This window comes from Chamaea fasciata, unplaced genomic scaffold (assembly GCF_029207755.1).
Source record: "Chamaea fasciata isolate MVZ Bird 193981 ecotype frontalis unplaced genomic scaffold, bChaFas1.0.hap1 SCAF_1, whole genome shotgun sequence".
Taxonomy (NCBI): domain Eukaryota; kingdom Metazoa; phylum Chordata; class Aves; order Passeriformes; family Sylviidae; genus Chamaea; species Chamaea fasciata.
Window position 1 is genome coordinate 722202 of NW_027094086.1, and position 21942 is coordinate 744143.

Consider the following 21942-nt stretch of genomic DNA (forward strand, 5'->3'; position numbering starts at 1 on the left):
GGGGCTTCACAGTTTGCAGAATTTCCGGGCGGCTGCAGATTTGTGACATGGGAGCCAGCAGAGAACTGTTATCTCATGGTGGTGTCTCCATGGGAGTTTCTAAGAGAGGCTCCCCTCCCTAAGAACACATGAAATGGTGTTTTAGAGTGGTGAAATGGACTGAAACTCCCAGGATTCGTCTCTTTATGTTGTCAGCGGGAAAACCAATAGTGGGGAGGAGAGCAGAAGTGTCGTGAAAATTTCATTTTGATTCTCATTCTTTTCCGCTGGTGTTTGACAACAAATCTATTTTGACACCTTTTAAGATTTGGGCCGGCTTTGCTTTCCTCCCAATCCTATCCCACAGTCGGAAAAGGAGAAGAGGGTTTCAACAAACGCTCAGACCGCTGCACTGAATTGGGCGAACAGGAATTGGTGAACGCGAAACCATTACGGCAAATTATTTCCGGGAAAAGCGCTGTTTCTCTATTAGATAGAAGACTCATTTTAATGAATATTTATTTTTAGGATGGATAAATTGCCCATGGCAAAGTCTCCCTGAGTTGCAGGAGCCGGAGAGATCCGCGGTGAGTCCGAGCTGCCCAAGAATTCCGGCTTTGTGATCCCTCCAGTTCTGTCCGGGAGTTCACTGCGGCCCATTCCGGTATCAGGGGCTGGGGGGACACTGGGGACACTTGGGGACACGGGATTGGTGGATTGGGATTGCGCTCCTGGGGGAGTCACAGGACTGGGATTGGGGTCATGGGTGCTCTGGGGGAAAGTGAGGGGGAACATGGGATGGTGGGAGTGGGATTGGGGTCCTGGGGGGCTGGGAGACACTGGGGGGCAGGGGGCGGTGCCCAGATTTGGGTTGAGGTCCTGGGGTGACACTGAGGAAACTGGGGACTGGGAGTGGGATTTGGGGTCTGGGGGTGGGCTGAGGGGACACTGGGGGGCTCAGGGAGTGACCCCAGGATTTGGGTCAGGGTCCTGGGGGGGCGGAGACTCGTAACCATGGCAGTAGGATTGGGCTTCTGGGGGGCCAGGAGGACACGGCACTGTGGGATTGGGATTGGGGTCCCTGTGGGGCTGGGGGATGTTGGGGAGGCCAAAGTAACCCCAGGACTGGGGGTCAGGGAGCCCAGACATGTCCAGGGGTCTCCTGGCCAGGAGTGCCTCCCTTCCCCTGGGCTGACCCCACTCCCCTCCCCAGTCCCTCACCGAGGAACCCGCCCCATGTCCCCCTCCATGTCCCCTCTGTGTCCCCCAGTGTCCCACCCTGCTCCTGGTGGCCTCTGTCCTCCATGGCCCCCCTGGCTCTCACCCTGGCACTGCTGGCAATGACCGTGGCCACCGCGGCCAACATGGTGGTGCCTCTTGACATGGCCTGGGACTCCTTCGATGACCAGTACCGGGGCTGTGGCGCTGCCATGACCGCGGCGTTGCCGGCCCTCTTCCGCTCCGAGTTCCAGAAGAATCGTCACTTTGCCTGGGTCTGGGTGAAGGCCGTGACTGAGTGGCGCAAGAGGGACTCCCGTGTGTCCCCTCTGCCATCCCAAGCCCAGGCCATCGCCCTCACGGCCCTCACGATGGATGTACGCAGTGTGTTCAACGCGGATGTGCGTGTGGCCGGGCGCTCCCCCCGGCAATACCGGGACAACTTCCCCTACAAAACGCTGCATTTCCTGCTGACCGACGCGCTGGCCACGCTGAGGGACGCTCACCCTGGGCAGTGTCTGGACGTGTTCCGTCGGGACTGCGGCGCCCAGTTCGCGGCCCAGCCTGGCGACACCGTCCGGTTCGGCGAATTCACGATAACGGCGCTGAGGAAAACGGAAGGCTGGTGCTCGGACGGGACAGAGTTCCAGGTGCGCACGTGCCAGGGTGCAGGAATACAATCCTTCTCGGAATATCCGGAACACGAGTGGGTGCTGATCCCGCCCTTCGAGACATTCGAGGTCACCGAAGTCACCCAGGAAGGGAACAAGACACAGATCCAGCTCCGCTCCATCGGGACCTCCAGCAAATACAACTGCGAGTGGCTGAAAGGTGACACCACAGGGGACAGCCTGGGGGACGGGGACACCCCCTGTGGCCATGGGGACACCCACGACAGGGCACAGGGGACACAGGGACACTCACTGGGCATGGGGGACATGGACAGGAGCACCCACTCTGGGTGGGGGGACAGGGACACCCAGTGCTGGGGACACCAAGGCTGGGGACACCCACTGAGGGCATGGGGACAGGGACGCCAATGACAGGGACAGGGATGGGGACCCCCACATCTGGGGGGACAGGGACACCCCTGACAGGGACAGGGATGGGGACCCCCACATCTGGGGGGACAGGGACACCCCTGACAGGGACAGGGATGGGGACCCCCACATCTGGGGGGGACAGGGACGCCAATGACAGGGACAGGGATGGGGACCCCCACATCTGGGGGGACAGGGACACCCCTGACAGGGACAGGGATGGGGACCCCCACATCTGGGGGGACAGGGACACCAATGACAGGGACAGGGATGGGGACCCCCACATCTGGGGGGGACAGGGACACCCCTGACAGGGACAGGGATGGGGACCCCCACATCTGGGGGGACAGGGACACCCCTGACAGGGACAGGGATGGGGACCCCCACATCTGGGGGGGACAGGGACACCCCTGACAGGGACAGGGATGACCCTGTCCCAACCCTGTCCCTCCCCGCCAAGGGCAGTGCTGTGGGGACAGGCCCTGTGTGCTGGAGGTGGGTGGGCCAGGACCCACCATGACACTTCCTGAACTCCTGTCACCCCCTGTCACCCCCATGGCACCCCCTGACTCCCCCGATCCCTGTCACCCCTAAGCCCACCATGACCCCCCTGACCTCCCTGACCCCTGTGCCCCCCCATAGCCCCCAACACCCTGTCACTTGTCACCTCATGCCCCCCATCTCTCCTGTCACCTCTAACCCCCCATTCCTGCCGTCCCCGACCCCCTCTTGGTCCGCCATGGTCCCCCTGATCCCCCTCTCTGTCCCACAGGTGGGAGCGTCCCCAGCGCCCCCTTCCACCTCGGAGGACTCCTCCTGGCCACCTCAGCCCTGGCAGTGGCCACCGGGATCCTCTGAGCCACGAGGCCACCAATGTCACCGAGGTCACCAAGGTCACTGTGGCCACCAGGACCCCCAGAGAAACGAGGCCACCAAGGCTCCCAAGGCCTCCACTGCCACTGTGGCCACAGTGGCCACCAAAGCCTTTGTGCAAAGCCGTGCTATTAAATATTCCTATCAGAACAATTCTATCAAAGAATTCCATCAGAGCTACTTTATTAAACGATTCTATCAGAACAATTCCATTAAATAATTGCATTGAAGCAATCTTAATAAATGATTCTATCAGAACAATTCCAGTAAAGAATTCTATCCGAAGAATTCTATTAAATAATTCTATCACAATTGTTTTAATAAACGATTCTATCAGAAAAATTTTATTAAATAATTCTATTGAAGCAATTTCATTAAACGATTCCGTCAGAGCAATTCCACTGAAGAATTCCACCAGAACAATTTTATTGAATAATTCCATTGGTACAATTTTATCAAATGATTCTATCGGAACATTTCCATGAAGGAATTCTGACCAAGCCAGCTGCCGCGGGTTTTGTAAAGAGCGTGTTATTCTATTCCATCTGGGTGGGGCAGAATTGCTTATCTTTGCCCAAATGGGTCACTGTCCCTTATCAGATGGCGGAGCGCTGCTTATCTCTCTTCATTGTTTCACCGCTTCCATGGGAATGTCTTCTGCTACTGGACCATTGAGAGCTCACCAATGACGTTACACGTTACACTGCACTATTGTAGCTGCTCCACACGGGGAGGAGGAGCCAAACCATCTTCACCTGGATAAAAAGGAGCCACAGTCCCACTAGGGATCCAGTTTTCCCACCGGATCCCTGGAGGAAGACCGGACCCATCTCACCATTTCTGGACCCTTTTTCTCCAACGGAACCATCTCTGCTCCAACAGAACCACATGCGCCGCTCCTGGAGGGCAGACTTTGGACTGTTCCAAACACCAGGACCAACAGGGCGTCAGGTTGTATTTCTGACTCTGTCAGGGTTTTCTAGGGTTTCTTGTTTATTTGTCCGTTTATTCTTCTGTACGACAGCATCTGTATTTTTATATCTCTAGTAAAGACCTGCTAAACGTATTCCCAAAATCTTTGCCTGACAGCCTTTTAATTGCAAATTTCTGATGTTTTGGAAAAGGGGGGGAGGGGCTTACATTTTAAGGGAGACTCCAACCCTGTCCATCTAAACCAAGACACCAGCAAAAGGAGACAATTCCTGAGCAGGGCTCCAGGCCACTCCCCACACCAACACTCGTGGGAACGTCTCTTTCTCTCAGCCTGGCCCAGGATCCTTGGGGAGCCTCCCCTTCCCGAGGGAGAGACCTCACACACATTTCATTCCAAGCAGGAATGCGGGAGAGGAATCTCTGTCTGAGAGGGGACTGGACATGGCCAGGGTCAGCTGATGGCCGGCCAGGCCCAGCTCTGGTGCTTCACCCTCAGTTGTCAATTTGAGTTTGGTGATTTGGGCTGGTTTCAGCCCAGTTTAGCACCAGGGCCATCCCCTCTCGCTCTCTCCAAAGAGGAAACCTGCCCAATGGCAGCAGAGAAAGGCTTTTGGCTGACCAGCAAGGCCTGGTGCCCTGGGCCCTTGGCTGCCTTTCCTGCCGGCGTCATTTCCGGTTCCGGATGTGCAGGAACTGGAAGAGGCCGGATCAGAGGAGGCGGGGCCCGTGCTATAGAGGGACTTCCTGATAGAGGGGGAGTGTCCTGACCTGGGGGTGGTACTTGACGGTGGGGTGGAACCTGACGCAAAGGTGGGAAACAAGAAGGACGGCGGGAATGAAGTCAAAATGGCAGGAATGAACTGAAAATGGCGGGAATTAACTTGAAATGGCGGGAATGAACTCAAAACGGCGGGAATGAACTCAAAATGGTGGGAATGAACTCAAAATGACAGGAATGAACTCAAAACGGCGGGAATGAACTCACTCAAAATGGTGGGAATGAACTCACTCAAAATGGCGGGAATGAACTCACTCAAAATGGCGGGAATGAACTCAAAATGGCGGGAATGAACCTAAAATGGCGGGAATGAACGCAAAATGTCGGGAATGAACTCACAATGGCGGGAATGAACTCAAAATGGCGGGAATGAACTCACTCAAAATGACGGGAATGAACTCACTCAAAATGGCAGGAATGAACTCACTCAAAATGGCAGGAATGAACTCACTCAAAATGGCGGGAATGAACTCAAAATGGCGGGAATGAACTCAAAACAGCGGGAATGAACTCACTCAAAATGACGGGAATGAACTCACTCAAAATGGTGGGAATGAACTCACTCAAAATGGCGGGAATGAACTCACTCAAAATGACGGGATTGAACTCACTCAAAATGGCGGGAATGAACTCAAAATGGCGGTTCCCCTTCAGGGGCGGACGCATTTTGTGTGGAGCACGGAAGAGGGATGGGATCGAAAGACGGTGGAACGTGGGGGAGGACAGAACTCAGCATGGGTTGTGCGGGCCCGTCCGGAGGCGGGGACAGAAGGGGACGGGAGGTGGCAGAAGGTCGGCAACTCTAAAACGCCACAGCCTGTCAGCTGCTGGTCACCCAACATTATCCAGACAGAACGATTCCTCTCTAGGCGGAAACTCAAGGACACCTCACTGTCTCGGGCCCCGAAAAGTATCAATGAAAGTGACTTGGGGCGTTTGAAAACTGCGGGGACGTGACTTCATTGCCGGAAGCTGCAATCGGAGGATTAACCCGATATGTAAACAGACCCAACCGATAACCGCATGAAAAACTTGTCCATGACCATCGCCCACCCTGAGCGCAGCCTCTCGGAGGGTTCTCCCTGCCCCAGGTGTGTCCATGGAAGGCTTTGAACAAATCCCCACTTTCATTCTGGTAATCGTGTCTGGCCTCTGCTCCGGGCAGCCGCTCCAAGGTGTCACGATCCGCTCGCACATCCTAGAAACAGACAAATATACAAAAAGAGGGGCACCAAGAAGAGGGGGCAGGGCTGTTCCTGGCGGCGCCATCTGGACACAGTTCTGTGCTCTCCGACGACCCTGTCTGTGCCCTAGGCTGGGCCCTTCCTGCCTGTCCCGGTGTTGGGGGTGAGGTTTGTTCCTTCTTTCTCTAAAGAATCTTTTCCCCACAAGTTACCAAGGAGACCAAGTGTTGGATACTGGAGAGTACTTAACCGAAACAAAGAGGTGGACAAAAGATGGAAGGGGGAGATAACGCAGGTAAAAGACAAAGCTTGAGGCAGCTGTGTGCTTTTCTTTCTCCGGCGTTCGGGGAGACGCGTGTCTGCCGCTCCTCGAGGATCTCAGCCGCCGCAAAGCACGCCGAGCGGAGAACGGCTGTTGCTGGCTGGAGGAGTTTCACTGTGGCCAAAGGGATCCAGTCCTGGGAAATCTACTATCACCGGTTCGACCTGAATCCTGAGTTTTCCCGGCCACCTGCGGGAGCTGGTCCAGGCCCAGCCTCGCCATCGGCTCCTTCGGCGCTGCTCCTCTTGCTGCAGCGTGACCCTGCACCCCTGCGCTGCCGGGACATCCTGCCCCTGCCTGCCGGGACACCCTGCCATCCCAGCTACCAGCCCGGGACTTTTCCACTGTTCCAGCTTGGTGCTCTGAGGATCCTGCAGGGACACCGAAACCAAACTGCCCTGGGTTTTGTGAAACAAAGCCCTCAAGGTTCTTGGTACTGTTTTCGTTTGTTATTAATGCTGCAGTTGTTTGGTGGGGGGTTTTTTTCGTGTTTGTTTGCTTTGTAATACATACTAGTAAAGAACTGCTATTCCTATTGCCCAAATCTTTGCCGAAGAGCCTCTGATTGTAATTTTACCGGGCAGATACCTGTCTTCCCAAACCAAGACAGTCCCGTTGGAGAAAAAGGGTCCAGAAATGGTGAGATGGGTCCGGTCTTCCTCCAGGGATCCGGTGGGAAAACTGGATCCCTAGTGGGACTGTGGCTCCTTTTTATCCAGGTGAAGATGGTTTGGCTCCTCCTCCCCGTGTGGAGCAGCTACAATAGTGCAGTGTAACGTGTAACGTCATTGGTGAGCTCTCAATGGTCCAGTAGCAGAAGACATTCCCATGGAAGCGGTGAAACAATGAAGAGAGATAAGCAGCACTCCGCCATCTGATAAGGGACACTGACCCATTTGGGCAAAGAGAAGCAATTCTGCTCCAACGGGATGGAATAATTTAATATGCTCTTTACAAAACCCATGGCAGGGAGGTGGGGCCTGCGCTAGGGAGGGACATCCTGATGAAGGGGGAGGGTCCTGACTCGGGGGTGGCACTCGACAGAAGGAGGGAACCCATCGCAGGGGAGGGACCTAATGCAAAGGTGGTAAACAAGAAGGATGGCGGGAATGAACTCAAAATGGTGGGAATGAACACAAAATGGCAGAATGAACTCAAAATGGCCGTTCCCCTTCAGAGGCAGATGCCATTTTGTGTGGAGCAGGGAATAGGGATAAAATCAAGTGGGTGGAATGTGGGGAGTACAGGTGAGAAAACAAGGCACTCTGTGAAAATAACCACTCACATCCCTGTTTAGGAACTTTCCAGGACAAGAAGTGGATTCCCAGAGAGAGGCGGGGACATGTAAATGTTATGCGTTAACTCAGGTTTAAGGTAAAGAAGAAACAGTTTTCTCTAAGCGCCGGTTAATTTCCTGTGCATTGGACAGAGACCAATCAGAGGCCAGTTTTGACGTACTGACACCTCGTATAACCACTGGGAAGCTGGAGGCGTCATTGTGAATACACGTAAAATGTTGAGATGAGGCTGGGAACTTCCTTTCCCTTCCATCCTCAGAAGAGGTAAGATGACTGCCGAGCTTCTTCCAGGACCACACCCAGCCTGGCCAAGGCTTTTCCGGTGACTCTTGGGCAGGGGAGGGGAGGAGAATATGTTCTGTCCCAGCCCAGATGGGGTTTCCAGCGGCTGTTACAACATCCTGCTGCGAGACTGTGGGGGCTGAGCCCCCCAACTCCTCTGGTGACTCCCAGGGGGAGGAAAAGTGTGGGGGGAGAAGGCCAGCCACACGAGATTGTGCAGCTGAGACCAAAAAGCGGCTCCGGAGCCGGGCAAGGGCCCCCAGCAGCCAGAACCCCGAGATTTCGGCCCAGCTTCGGTGCAGCCTGGCCCTACCATCTTCAGCCGCTTCCTGGGGAAGAACTGCAGCATTGCGGCCGGAGTGTAAAATGTTGCTCCCTTCTCAAAGCGTGTCCTTCAGAAGCCGCTCCGAGCAGGCCAGAGGAACAGAAACTTCAAGCCCACGCACACACACACACACGCCTCGGCGGAGGAAAGACAGGAAGGGCCTCCTGTATGGTATTTTCCAGCAAGGTTTGTTTCAGCATGCCGAAGGGATCGGGGACAGACGACCGAGACCATGTGCTGCTCTGGGGTTAAGGATGGGGTCAGTGGCCGATGGTCTGAGGGCACAGGGTACAAACGGTATGAGGGACGAACAGTCGGGGAGGGCAGGGTTAAGTGACCAATGAAGGAAGCAATCCAGGGTAGATCGGCAGTAGTTGTGCAAGGCACCACGAAGGAAGTCTTCTCTTTGAGCCTGGGCAGGGAACTCTGGGCAATCTTCACAGGGCAAAGACTGAAGTTTCCCTGAGGGGGTTTTTTGGGGTTCCCACAAGAACCATCGTGCCCTCGGCAGACCTGTGAGACGTTAACTTTTTTCACGCCAGATGAGATTTACAGCAGCACTGGCCCTTCTCTGAGTGAGAACAGGCAGAGTGATGGAGGATCACTCTAAGGAGACACAGCAGGAAACTGAGGTCAGCGAAGAGAGAGTAAAAGGCTTAGGTTGGAGGGAGATTGAGGAGTTGCCTACTTTGGGCTGGATTTCTCTTGTGAGGCCATGGAGAACGGACTAAACTTCCCCCAGAACATACAGAATGCCTTTAGGGGGATGCAGAGTTCTAGTCATAGCTGTGGACTGATACAAATGAGATTGAATGGAGACATTTGAACAGAGGAAGACAAAGACAAAGTGACATGAAGCCCTTTGCTCCCAGGAAAAAAGAGACCTCTGATGAGATGAAGATGATTTTGCAGATAGAGGAAGGGAAACTGTTTCATACTGGGAGAGGCATCCTAAATTTAGCAGACGTGGCCCGTACGCAGTTATGGGGAAAAGGTGCTAATGGCAGGGGCTTCACAGTTTGCAGAATTTCCGGGCGGCTGCAGATTCATGACATGGGAGCCAGCAGAGAACTGTTTTCTTGTGGTGGTGTCTCCATGGGAGTTTCTAAGAGAGGCTCCCCTCCCTAAGAACACATGAAATGTTATTTTAGAGTGGTGAAATGGAGTGAAACTCCCAGGATTCGTCTCTTTATGTTGTCAGCGGGAAAACCAATAGAGGGGAGGAGAGCAGAAGTGTCGTGAAAATTTCATTTTGATTCTCATTCTTATCCGCTGGTGTTTGACAACAAATCTATTTTGACACCTTTTAAGATTTGGGCCGGCTTTGCTTTCCTCCCAATCCTATCCCACAGTTGGAAAAGGAGAAGATGGTTTCAACAAACGCTCAGACCGCTACACTGAATTGGGCGAACAGGAATTGGTGAACGTGAAACCATTACGGCAAATTATTTCCAGGAAAAGCGCTGTTTCTCTATTAGATAGAAGACTCATTTTAATGAATATTTATTTTTAGGATGGATAAATTGCCCATGGCAAAGTCTCCCTGAGTTGCAGGAGCCGGAGAGATCCGCGGTGAGTCCGAGCTGCCCAAGAATTCCGGCTTTGTGATCCCTCCAGTTCTGTCTGGGAGTTCACTGCGGCCCATTCCGGTATCAGGGGCTGGGGGGACACTGGGGACACTTGGGGACACGGGATTGGTGGATTGGGATTGCGCTCCTGGGGGAGTCACAGGACTGGGATTGGGGTCATGGGTGCTCTGGGGGAAAGGGAGGGGGAACATGGGATGGTGGGAGTGGGATTGGGGTCCTGGGGGGCTGGGAGACACTGGGGGGCAGGGGGCGGTGCCCAGATTTGGGTTGAGGTCCTGGGGTGACACTGAGGAAACTGGGGACTGGGAGTGGGATTTGGGGTCTGGGGGTGGGCTGAGGGGACACTGGGGGGCTCAGGGAGTGACCCCAGGATTTGGGTCAGGGTCCTGGGGGGGCGGAGACTCGTAACCATGGCAGTAGGATTGGGCTTCTGGGGGGCCAGGAGGACACGGCACTGTGGGATTGGGATTGGGGTCCCTGTGGGGCTGGGGGATGTTGCGGAGGCCAAAGTAACCCCAGGACTGGGGATCAGGGAGCCCAGACATGTCCAGACGTCTCCTGGCCAGGAGTGTCTCCCTTCCCCTGGGCTGACCCCACTCCCCTCCCCAGTCCCTCACCGAGGAACCCGCCCCATGTCCCCCTCCATGTCCCCTCTGTGTTCCCCAGTGCCCCACCCTGCTCCTGGTGGCCTCTCTCCTCCATGGCCCCCCTGGCTCTCACCCTGGCACTGCTGGCAATGACCGTGGCCACCGCGGCCAACATGGTGGTGCCTCTTGACATGGCCTGGGACTCCTTCGATGACCAGTACCGGGGCTGTGGCGCTGCCATGACCGCGGCGTTGCCGGCCCTCTTCCGCTCCGAGTTCCAGAAGAATCGTCACTTTGCCTGGGTCTGGGTGAAGGCCGTGACTGAGTGGCGCAAGAGGGACTCCCGTGTGTCCCCTCTGCCATCCCAAGCCCAGGCCATCGCCCTCACGGCCCTCACGATGGATGTACGCAGTGTGTTCAATGCGGATGTGCGTGTGGCCGGCCGCTCCCCCCGGCAATACCGGGACAACTTCCCCTACAAAACGCTGCATTTCCTGCTGACCGACGCGCTGGCCACGCTGAGGGACGCTCACCCTGGGCAGTGTCTGGACGTGTTCCGTCGGGACTGCGGCGCCCAGTTCGCGGCCCAGCCTGGCGACACCGTCCGGTTCGGCGAATTCACGATAACGGCGCTGAGGAAAACGGAAGGCTGGTGCTCGGATGGGACAGAGTTCCAGGTGCGCACGTGCCAGGGTGCAGGAATACAATCCTTCTCGGAATATCCGGAACACGAGTGGGTGCTGATCCCGCCCTTCGAGACATTCGAGGTCACCGAAGTCACCCGGGAAGGGAACAAGACACAGATCCAGCTCCGCTCCATCGGGACCTCCAGCAAATACAACTGCGAGTGGCTGAAAGGTGACACCACAGGGGACAGCCTGGGGGATGGGGACACCCCCTGTGGCCATGGGGACACCCACGACAGGGCACAGGGGACACAGGGACACTCACTGGGCATGGGGGACATGGACAGGAGCACCCACTCTGGGTGGGGGGACAGGGACACCCAGTGCTGGGGACACCAAGGCTGGGGACACCCACTGAGGGCATGGGGACAGGGACGCCAATGACAGGGACAGGGATGGGGACCCCCACATCTGGGGGGACAGGGACACCCCTGACAGGGACAGGGATGGGGACCCCCACATCTGGGGGGGACAGGGACACCCCTGACAGGGACAGGGATGGGGACCCCCACATCTGGGGGGACAGGGACACCCCTGACAGGGACAGGGATGGGGACCCCCACATCTGGGGGGACAGGGACACCCCTGACAGGGACAGGGATGGGGACCCCCACATCTGGGGGGACAGGGACACCCCTGACAGGGACAGGGATGGGGACCCCCACATCTGGGGGGACAGGGACACCCCTGACAGGGACAGGGATGACCCTGTCCCAACCCTGTCCCTCCCCGCCAAGGGCAGTGCTGTGGGGACAGGCCCTGTGTGCTGGAGGTGGGTGGGCCGGGACCCACCATGACACTTCCTGAACTCCTGTCACCCCCCGTCACCCCCATGGCACCCCCTGACTCCCCCGATCCCTGTCACCCCTAAGCCCCCCATGACCCCCCTGACCTCCCTGACCCCTGTGCCCCCCCATAGCCCCCAACACCCTGTCACTTGTCACCTCATGCCCCCCATCTCTCCTGTCACCTCTAACCCCCCATTCCTGCCGTCCCCGACCCCCTCTTGGTCCGCCATGGTCCCCCTGATCCCCCTCTCTGTCCCACAGGTGGGAGCGTCCCCAGCGCCCCCTTCCGCCTCGGAGGACTCCTCCTGGCCACCTCAGCCCTGGCAGTGGCCACCGGGATCCTCTGAGCCACGAGGCCACCAATGTCACCGAGGTCACCAAGGTCACTGTGGCCACCAGGACCCCCAGAGAAACGAGGCCACCAAGGCTCCCAAGGCCACCACTGCCACTGTGGCCACTGTGGCCACCAAAGCCTTTGTGCAAAGCCGTGCTATTAAATATTCCTATCAGAACAATTCTATCAAAGAATTCCATCAGAGCTACTTTATTAAACGATTCTATCAGAACAATTCCATTAAATAATTGCATTGAAGCAATCTTCATAAATTATTCTATCAGAACAATTCCAGTAAAGAATTCTATCAGAAGAATTCTATTAAATAATTCTATCACAATTATTTTATTAAACGATTCTGTCAGAACAGTTCCATGAAATAATTGCATTGAAGCAATCTTAATAAACGATTCTATCAGAACAATTCCACTGAAGAATTCCACCAGAACAATTTTATTGAATAATTCCATTGGTACAATTTTATCAAATGATTCTATCGGAACATTTCCATGAAGGAATTCTGACCAAGCCAGCTGCCGCGGGTTTTGTAAAGAGCGTGTTATTCTATTCCATCTGGGTGGGGCAGAATTGCTTATCTTTGCCCAAATGGGTCAGTGTCCCTTATCAGATGGCGGAGTGCTGCTTATCTCTCTTCATTGTTTCACCGCTTCCATGGGAATGTCTTCTGCTACTGGACCATTGAGAGCTCACCAATGACGTTACACGTTACACTGCACTATTGTAGCTGCTCCACACGGGGAGGAGGAGCCAAACCATCTTCACCTGGATAAAAAGGAGCCACAGTCCCACTAGGGATCCAGTTTTCCCACCGGATCCCTGGAGGAAGACCGGACCCATCTCACCATTTCTGGACCCTTTTTCTCCAACGGGACTGTCTTGGTTTGGGAAGACAGGTATCTGCCCGGTAAAATTACAATCAGAGGCTCTTCGGCAAAGATTTGGGCAATAGGAATAGCAGTTCTTTACTAGTATGTATTACAAAGCAATAATAATGAACGGGTGGTGGTGCCTCTGTCCCCTTTTCTGTATTTTTTTTTTGTTCTTTTTCATTCTGTTTGTTTTTTCTTCCTCCCAGTGCTTCTTCTGTTGCCTTGCTTCAAATCAGGACCTTTGGAACTGGCCTGGAACTGATCATTCATGCTTTTCTAATAGCCCAGAGCAGCCCCTCCCCAGCTCCCTCAGCCACTCCTGGTGCTCCACACCCTTCCCAGCTCTGTCCCTTGCCTGGACATTCTCCAGCCCACCCAGGTCCTTCCTGAGGACATCCCTGCAGTGAAAAGGGAGTGCAGAGGAAAAAGGGAGGAACGTTTATCCATAACCTCTCTGCAGATCGAGGTTTGAAAAATAAAACTTTAAGATGCCTCTGACAAAAACAACAGGAAGAGGTTTATTTCAGGGAAGGAGGCACCCTGGAGGAAAGGCGTTAAAAGAGCGGCAGCAGACACATCAAGTGAGTCAGCAGCAAATTTTGATAAATTTTTAATAGGCCAGGTGAGCAAGGATCAAAATTTTGATACGCTTTTAATACTCCAGGAAAGCAAGCAGCAATTTTTTCCCACTCCACGCCAAGCAGCAATTTTTTTGGATACATCAGGCGAGGCAGCCGAGGAGCTTTAAGAGGTGGCCATGACACTGGCACTCCCAAATCCCTCTGTCGGGAAGTGCCCAACCGGCCCCAGGCACTGCCCAGTCTCTGCTGTCCGTGCTGTCCTGGCAGCTCCAGCCCTGCCCTGGCTGGTCCTGCTGTAACCACGGTGGCCATGGTGGCCTCAGTAGTTACAGTGACCGCGGGGGCCACAGTGGCCAGAGTGGCCTCGTGAGTCACAGTGGCCACACTGGCCATGGTGACCTTGGTGATTCCAATGCCCAGAGAGGTCATGGTGGCCAAAGTGGCCACAGTGGCAACAATGGTCACAGTGGTCACAGTGGCCAAAGTGACCATAGTGGCCACAGAGGCCTCAGTTGTCTTGGTGGCCTCGTTTCTCTGCAGGTCCTGGTGGCCTTTGTGGTCATGGTGGCCACAGTGGCCTCTGAGACCACAGTGACCTTGGTGGCCTCGTGGCTCAGAGGGTTCCAGTGACCACTGCCATGGCCACGGTGGCCAGGAGATGCCCCCCGAGGTGGGGGGACTTCCTGGGGAGGCTCCCAGCTGGAGACACAAAGTGGGGCATCAGGGGCCATGAGGGGGGTGAGGGGTTATGGGGCCCTGAGGAGGGCCATGGGCGCAGGGACAGGGAATGGCACTGGGCAGACCTGGACACGGCACTGGGCAGACCTGGACACGGCACCGGACGGAGCTGGACGTACGGCCAGCACGCGGCAGGGTCAGTGCTCGGCAGCGCCGTCACTTTGTGCTGCCACCTGGTGGCGACACGTGCGCAGCGTCGCCGTTTCCCCCTGCTCGCTGCTGCCCTCCGGCGGGCGATTCCCAAACCACAACCCTCAGTATCTCCAAATCCCAGGCTCACGGATTCCCAGACCGGGACAGGCAGGAAGGGCCCAGCCTAGGGCACAGACAGGGTCGTCGGAGAGCACAGACTTGTGTCCAGATGGCGCCGCCAGGAACAGCCCTGCCCCCTCTTCTTGGTGCCCCTCTTTTTGTATATTTGTCTGTTTCTAGGATGTGCGAGCGGATCGTGACACCTTGGAGCGGCTGCCCGGAGCAGAGGCCAGACACGATTACCAGAATGAAAGTGGGGATTTGTTCAAAGCCTTCCATGGACACACCTGGGGCAGGGAGAACCCTCCGAGAGGCTGCGCTCAGGGTGGGCGATGGTCATGGACAAGTTTTTCATGCGGTTATCGGTTGGGTCTGTTTACATATCGGGTTAATCCTCCGATTGCAGCTTCCGGCAATGAAGTCACGTCCCCGCAGTTTTCAAACGCCCCAAGTCACTTTCATTGATACTTTTCGGGGCCCGAGACAGTGAGGTGTCCTTGAGTTTCCGCCTAGAGAGGAATCGTTCTGTCTGGATAATGTTGGGTGACCAGCAGCTGACAGGCTGTGGCGTTTTAGAGGTGCCGACCTTCTGCCACCTCCCGTCCCCTTCTGTCCCCGCCTCCGGACGGGCCCGCACAACCCATGCTGAGTTCTGTCCTCCGCCACGTTCCACCGTCTTTCTATCCTATCCCTCTTCCGTGCTCCACACAAAATGCGTCCGCCCCTGAAGGGGAACCGCCATTTTGAGTTCATTCCCGCCATTTTGAGTGAGTTCATTCCCGTCATTTTGAGTGAGTTCATTCCCGCCATTTTGAGTGAGTTCATTCCCGTCATTTTGAGTGAGTTCATTCCCGCCATTTTGAGTAAATTCCCGCCATTTTTAGTTCATTCCCGCCATTTTGAGTCAATTCCCACCATTTTGAGTTCATTCCCGCCATTTTGAGTGAGTTCATTCCCGTCATTTTGAGTGAGTTCATTCCTGTCATTTTGAGTGAGTTCATTCCCGCCGTTTTGAGTTCATTCCCGCCATTTTGAGTCAATTCCCTCCATTTTGAGTTCATTCCCGCCATTTTGAGTTCATTCCCACCATTTTGAGTTCATTCCTGCCGTTTTGAGTTCATTCCCGCCATTTCAAGTTAATTCCCGCCATTTTCAGTTCATTCCTGCCATTTTGACTTCATTCCTGCCGTCCTTCTTGTTTCCCACCTTTGCGTCAGGTTCCACCCCACCGTCAAGTACCACCCCCAGGTCAGGACACTCCCCCTCTATCAGGAAGTCCCTCTATAGCACGGGCCCCGCCTCCTCTGATCCGGCCTCTTCCAGTTCCTGCACATCCGGAACCGGAAATGACGCCGGCAGGAAAGGCAGCCAAGGGCCCAGGGCACCAGGCCTTGCTGGTCAGCCAAAAGCCTTTCTCTGCTGCCATTGGGCAGGTTTCCTCTTTGGAGATAGCGAGAGGGGATGGCCCTGGTCCTAAATTGGGCTGAAACCAGCCCAAATCACCAAACTCAAATTGACAACTGAGGGTGAAGCACCAGAGCTGGGCCTGGCCGGCCATCAGCTGACCCTGGCCATGTCCAGTCCCCTCTCAGACAGAGATTCCTCTCCCGTATTCCTGCTTGGAATGAAATGTGTGTGAGGTCTCTCCCTCGGGAAGGGGAGGCTCCCCAAGGATCCTGGGCCAGGCTGAGAGAAAGAGACGTTCCCACGAGTGTTGGTGTGGGGAGTGGCCTGGAGCCCTGCTCAGGAATTGTCTCCTTTTGCTGGTGTCTTGGTTTAGATAGACAGGGTTGGAGTCTCCCTTAAAATGTAAGCCCCTCCCCCCCTTTTCCAAAACATCAGAAATTTGCAATTAAAAGGCTGTCAGGCAAAGATTTTGGGAATACGTTTAGCAGGTCTTTACTAGAGATATAAAAATACAGATGCTGTCGTACAGAAGAATAAACGGACAAATAAACAAGAAACCCTAGAAAACCCTGACAGAGTCAGAAATACAACCTGACGCCCTGTTGGTCCTGGTGTTTGGAACAGTCCAAAGTCTGCCCTCCAGGAGCGGCGGATGTGGTTCATGTCACTTTGTCTTTGTCTTCCTCTGTCCACAAGAGGAATTAAATCTCAATTGTATCAGTCCACGGCTATGACTAGAACTCTGCATCCCCCTAAAGGCATTCTATATGTTCTGGGGGAAGTTTAGTCCGTTCTCCATGGCCTCACAAGAGAAATCCAGCCCAAAGTAGGCAACTCCTCAATCTCCCTCCAACCTAAGCCTTTTACTCTCTCTTCGCTGACCTCAGTTTCCTGCTGTGTCTCCTTACAGTTCAATCACTTTGTTCTCACTCAGAGAAGGGCCAGTGCTGCTGTAAATCTCATCTGGCATGGAAAAAGTTAACGTCTCACAGGTCTGCCGAGGGCACGATGCTTCTTGTGGGAACCCCAAAAAACCCCCTCAGGGAAACTTCAGTCTTTGCCCTGTGAAGATTGCCCAGAGTTCCCTGCCCAGGCTCAAAGAGAAGACTTCCTTCGTGGTGCCTTGCACAACTACTGCCGATCTACCCTGGATTGCTTCCTTCATTGGTCACTTAACCCTGCCCTCCCCGACTGTTCGTCCGTCATACCGTTTGTACCCTGTGCCCTCAGACCATCGGCCACTGACCCCATCCTTAACCCCAGAGCAGCACATGGTCTCGGTCATCTGTCCCCGATCCCTTCGGCATGCTGAAACAAACCTTGCTGGAAAATACCATACAGGAGGCCCTTCCTGTCTTTCCTCCGCCGAGGCGTGTGTGTGTGTGCGTGGGCTTGAAGTTTCTGTTCCTCTGGCCTGCTCTGAGCGGCTTCTGAAGGACACGCTTTGAGAAGGGAGCAACATTTTACACTCCGGCCACAATGCTGCAGTTCTTCCCCGAGAAGTGGCTGAAGATGGTAGGGCCAGGCTGCACCGAAGCTGGGCCGAAATCGCGGGGTTCTGGCTGCTGGGGGGCCCTTGCCCTGCTCCAGAGCCACTTTTTGGTCTCAGCTGCACGATTTCATGCGGCTGGGCTTCTGCCCCAACCCTTTTCCTCCCCCTGGGAGTCACCAGAGGAGTTGGGGGGCTCAGCCCCCACAGTCTCACAGCAGGATGTTGTAACAGCCGCTGGAAACCCCATCGGGCTGGGACAGAACATATTCTCCTCCCCTCCCCTGCCCAAGAGTCACCGGAAAAGCCTTGGCCAGGCTGGATGTGGTCCTGGAAGAAGCTGGGCAGTCATCTTACCTTCTTCTGGGGCCGGAAGGAAAAGGAGGTTCTCAGCCCCGTCTCAACCTTATATGTGTACTCACAAAGACGCCTCCAGCTTTCTCAGTAGTTATATGAGGTGTCAGTAGGTCAAAATTGGCCTCTGATTGGTCTCTGTCCTTTCCACGGAAAATTAACAGATGTTTACAGGGAGGAGTTTCTTCTTTAACTAAAACCTGAGTTGTGTTGACCCACTACACTTGCATGGCCCCGCCTCTCTCTGGGGATCCTCTTCCTTAGGAACTGGAGAGTTCGGTAACACAGATGTGAGTCGTTATTTTCATAGGCTGCCTCAACATCTCACATGACCTCCCCTCCAACTTCTGCTTTCCGCAGGCGCTGCTACTTCTGTGGCAGAGAGCTTGTCAAAACCCACACTGGAGTTTCCTTTAACTCTTTCTCCACTGCTCTGAGCCACATTTCTTGTCCTGCGGAAATACTTTTTCATCCTTTTATCTTTCTTTAAGTCAGACTTTCAGCTCGACCCAGCACCTCCAGCGTGTGGGGAAAAGCCGCTCTGTGGAGAGCCAAGTGTGCACAAAACAGCCTTGAAATTTTATTGGAATAAAGGCACAGAGTTTCCACAGCCAGACCCCCGTGGGGTTTCTCTCTCGAGGTTTCAGAGGACGCAGCCTCCTTTTATCCCAAACTCTCAGCCATACGTTGCCCTCTTCCTTTCCCCATTGGCGGAGGCACAGGGAAGGTGCAGTGTATTTGTATATTTACAGGGAGCCTTGGAGTGGCTGCCTGGAACAGAAGCCAGACACAATTACGAGAATAAAAGCGGGGATTTATTCAAAGCCTTCAATAGACACACCTGGGGATGGGAAAAGCCTCCGAGAGGCTCCACCCAAGATGGACAATGGTCAGGAGTTTTTCATACAATTATTGGTTTGGTCTGTTTGCATATCAGGGGTTAATCCTCCAATTACAGCTTCAGGCAATGAAGTCATATTCCCACAGTTTGCTAATGCCCGAATTCACTTTTGTTTATACATTTCGGGACCTGGGACAGTGAGGTGTCCATGAGTTTCAACCCTAGACAGGAATTGTTTTGTCTGGATAAAACGGGAGAACAGCAGCTGAAAGTTGTGGAGTTTTAGAGTTCCACACTAAAGCAGTACAGGAGCTGAAAAAGATAAAAGCTCAATCGTATCGGAAGGCATCATATACACAGGGATGAGGTTCCCTGTCAGCTGTGTCTCGAGGCTGCACAGCCCCAGCTCCTGCAGCCTTGCCTCAGGATGGGGATGCTCCAGTGCCTGCATCATCCTCAGGGCCTGTGCTGGACCTGCTGCAGGATCTGCATGTCCCTCCTGTCCTGAGGAGCACAGAGCTGGACATGGCACTGGACAGAGCTGGACATGGAACTGGGCAGAACTGGACAGGGCACTGGACAGAGCTGGACATGGCACTGGACAGAGCTGGACATGGAACTGGGCAGAACTGGACATGGCACTGGACAGAGCTGGACAGGGCACTGGACAGAACTGGACATGGCACTGGACAGAACTGGACAGGGCACTGGACAGAACTGGACATGGCACTGGACAGAACTGGACAGGGCACTGGACAGAACTGGACATGGCACTGGACAGAACTGGACAGGGCACTGGGCAGAACTGTGAAGCAGGACTTCAGTTTTATTAAGCTTCTTGCCGATGGGAGAGCCCACACCCTCTGAGGGGATGGAGGACTGACTCAATACTGACGACCCCACAGGACCCTTCTGGACCGCCTGGACCCACCAGAGTTCCTGAGTTTAAGTTGGCAGGGAAGCTGTCTTGAACCCAGGCATTTTTTTGTTGTTTTACATTTTAGTGTCTTGTGGGTGGGCGATCCCTTTCCATCAGGGACAGCCATGGCAAGTTTGAACTCCCAGGCTGAAATAAGACATGCACCCTAGGTGGGTGTCCTAGGGTGATGTTATGATGCCTGTATCCCCAGTTGTCTGTTCTGTGTGCTGCATGTTGTGTTCTGTACCTTTAAGACTGGCTCTGAAAGCAAAGTCGGGGAGGAAGAAGCATGCAGTTTGTTTTGAAAAAACAGCCTTCACTCCTCGGCATTTTTTTCTTCACTTCCTCGGGACGGTGTGTTCAACGGATGCATGGACAGTGGCCAGAAAGAGGTTTTTTTCCTTTTAGTTAGTTTAGCTAGCTGGGGCAAAGAAGCTTCCTGGACTGTTCTTTTTTCTTTTTCTTGGGACTGTTTAAATCTGCTCTTTACTGAAAAACCCAGAGGAGGACAGGGATCTTTGTCTGTGGCCCACTGGGGCCTAGACCTTGGCATTTTCCAGCGCCAAAGGGACTGGGACTGATAAGAGACTGAGAGAGCTGAGCTTATGCTTGTGGGCAGTTTGTTCGTTAAATGAATAGTTTTTTCCGCTTTTCTCTGAGGAAGTTCTTTTCCCGGACCGGCTGGGGGGAGAGGGGTTGTTTGGGTTTGCTCTCCAGAGGAACCCCATTTGGAGGTTTCCTCCCAAATTTTTCCTAAACCAGAACAGTGGGTTAGGGAAGTTGGAATTTTAGGGGGGGAATCATTTCATGTGGGAACTTTTGTTTATTAATTGTTTAAGTTTCCCCCCTGTTTTATTTAGTTCATGGGGCACTTTTAAATATTCCAAACTGAAGTTCTCTTTCCCAGTTTGTATATTCCACCCCCTGTGTTCCTAAGCCTTTGTCCCTTCTGGGGGGGTCGGGAGACGGAAACGGCCAAAGGGCGCAGAAGTGCTACCGACCTTCTTCCATCTCCCGTCCCCGTCTGTTCCCTTCTCAGGATAGGCCAACGCAACCCATTCTGATTTCTATCCTCAGCCACATTTCACCATCTTTCGATCCTATCCCTCTTCCCTGCTCCACACAAAATGGCGTCTACCCCTCAAGGGCAGCTGCCATTTTGAGCTAATTCCCACTGCCCTTCTTGTTTCCCACCTTTGCGTCAGGTCCCTCCCCGGCGACGGGTTCCCCCCTTCTGTCGAGTACCACGCCCGTGTTGGGACCCTCCCCCTTCATCGGGAAGTCCCTCACTAGCATGAGCCCTGCCACCTGTGGTGTGGCCTTCCAGTTCCTGCAAATTCAGGACCGGAAATGACGCCCGTCAGAAGGCAGCCATCTTGGCTGAAAAAGGCCCAGAATACCAGACCTTGCCAGTCGGCCGAAAGCCTTGCTTTGCTGCCACTGGACATGTTTCCTCTTTGGGGAAAGAGATGGAGCCACTGGAGCCTTTCGCATGCTCCGTGTGGGGTGTTGGTTCTGGGATGGGAGCGGGGCAAACACTGATCCCTTCCCGCCATGAGACATTCCCACCGGGATCACTCTGCCAGCTCTGGGCGCCAGCACAGAGAAGATGTGGAGCTGCTGGAGCCATGGAGAGGTTTTGAGGGGTGAAACCCCTCTGCTGTGGAGACAGCTGGGAGTGTTCAGCCTGGAGAAGGATCCAGGGAGACATCAAAGCCCCTTGCACCAGCCAAAGGAGCTCCAGGAGAGCTGGGGAGGAACTTTGGACAAGGGCATGGAGGGACAGCACAAGAGGAATGGCTTCTCACTGCCAGAGGGCGGGGTCAGATGGGATATTGAGAGGAATCCCAGATGGGATATTGAGAGGAATCCATCCCTGTGAGGGTGGTGAGGCCCTGGCACACGTTGCCCAGAGGAGCTGTGGCTGCCCGCTCCCTGCCCGTGTCCAAGGCCAGGCTGGGGGTCCTGGACCAGCCTGGGCCAGGGGAAGATGTCCCTGCCCATGGCAGGGCTGGCACCGGACGGGCTTTAAGGTGGCTCCATCCCGAACCATTGCAGAGCCCCGGGGCCGGCATGGGGCGGGGCGGGCGCTCGGCAGCGCCACCAGCTCGTGCTGCCGCCTGCTGGTGGCACCTGGAACTGCAGCTGGGGGGCGGCGCATGCGCAGTGCTGCTGTTTAACCCTGCTCGCTGCTGCCCTCCGGTGGGTAATTCCCGAAACACAACTACCAGAATCCCCAAATCCCAGAGTGGGTC

At 54.7% G+C, this 21942-nt stretch overlaps 2 protein-coding genes across 2 annotated transcripts; both read left to right on the forward strand.

Annotated features, from left to right (window-relative positions):
• Positions 1 to 557: 557 nt before the first annotated feature.
• Positions 558 to 4190, forward strand: LOC136302115 (erythroblast NAD(P)(+)--arginine ADP-ribosyltransferase-like). The gene is made up of 3 exons (XM_066205471.1): positions 558 to 643; positions 1250 to 2028; positions 3010 to 4190. Exons 2-3 carry the CDS (start codon positions 1284 to 1286, stop codon positions 3093 to 3095), a joined length of 831 nt encoding a protein of 276 aa, XP_066061568.1. The 5' UTR covers positions 558 to 643; positions 1250 to 1283; the 3' UTR covers positions 3096 to 4190.
• A 5609-nt stretch (positions 4191 to 9799) lies between these two features.
• On the forward strand, positions 9800 to 13599 carry LOC136302192 (erythroblast NAD(P)(+)--arginine ADP-ribosyltransferase-like). The gene is made up of 3 exons (XM_066205593.1): positions 9800 to 9881; positions 10488 to 11266; positions 12144 to 13599. Exons 2-3 carry the CDS (start codon positions 10522 to 10524, stop codon positions 12227 to 12229), a joined length of 831 nt encoding a protein of 276 aa, XP_066061690.1. The 5' UTR covers positions 9800 to 9881; positions 10488 to 10521; the 3' UTR covers positions 12230 to 13599.
• The last annotated feature ends 8343 nt before the right edge of the window (positions 13600 to 21942 follow it).

What these genes read in the sequence shown, in the direction of transcription:
- LOC136302115 (XM_066205471.1), top strand. Translation starts at nt 1,284, where the DNA reads ATGGCCCCCCTGGCTCTCACCCTGGCACTGCTGGCAATGACCGTGGCC. An exon ending in CAACTGCGAGTGGCTGAAAG is followed by an intron (nt 2,029 to 3,009) that starts GTGACACCACAG and finishes TCTGTCCCACAG; the next exon opens with GTGGGAGCGTCCCCAGCGCC.
- LOC136302192 (XM_066205593.1), top strand. Translation starts at nt 10,522, where the DNA reads ATGGCCCCCCTGGCTCTCACCCTGGCACTGCTGGCAATGACCGTGGCC. An exon ending in CAACTGCGAGTGGCTGAAAG is followed by an intron (nt 11,267 to 12,143) that starts GTGACACCACAG and finishes TCTGTCCCACAG; the next exon opens with GTGGGAGCGTCCCCAGCGCC.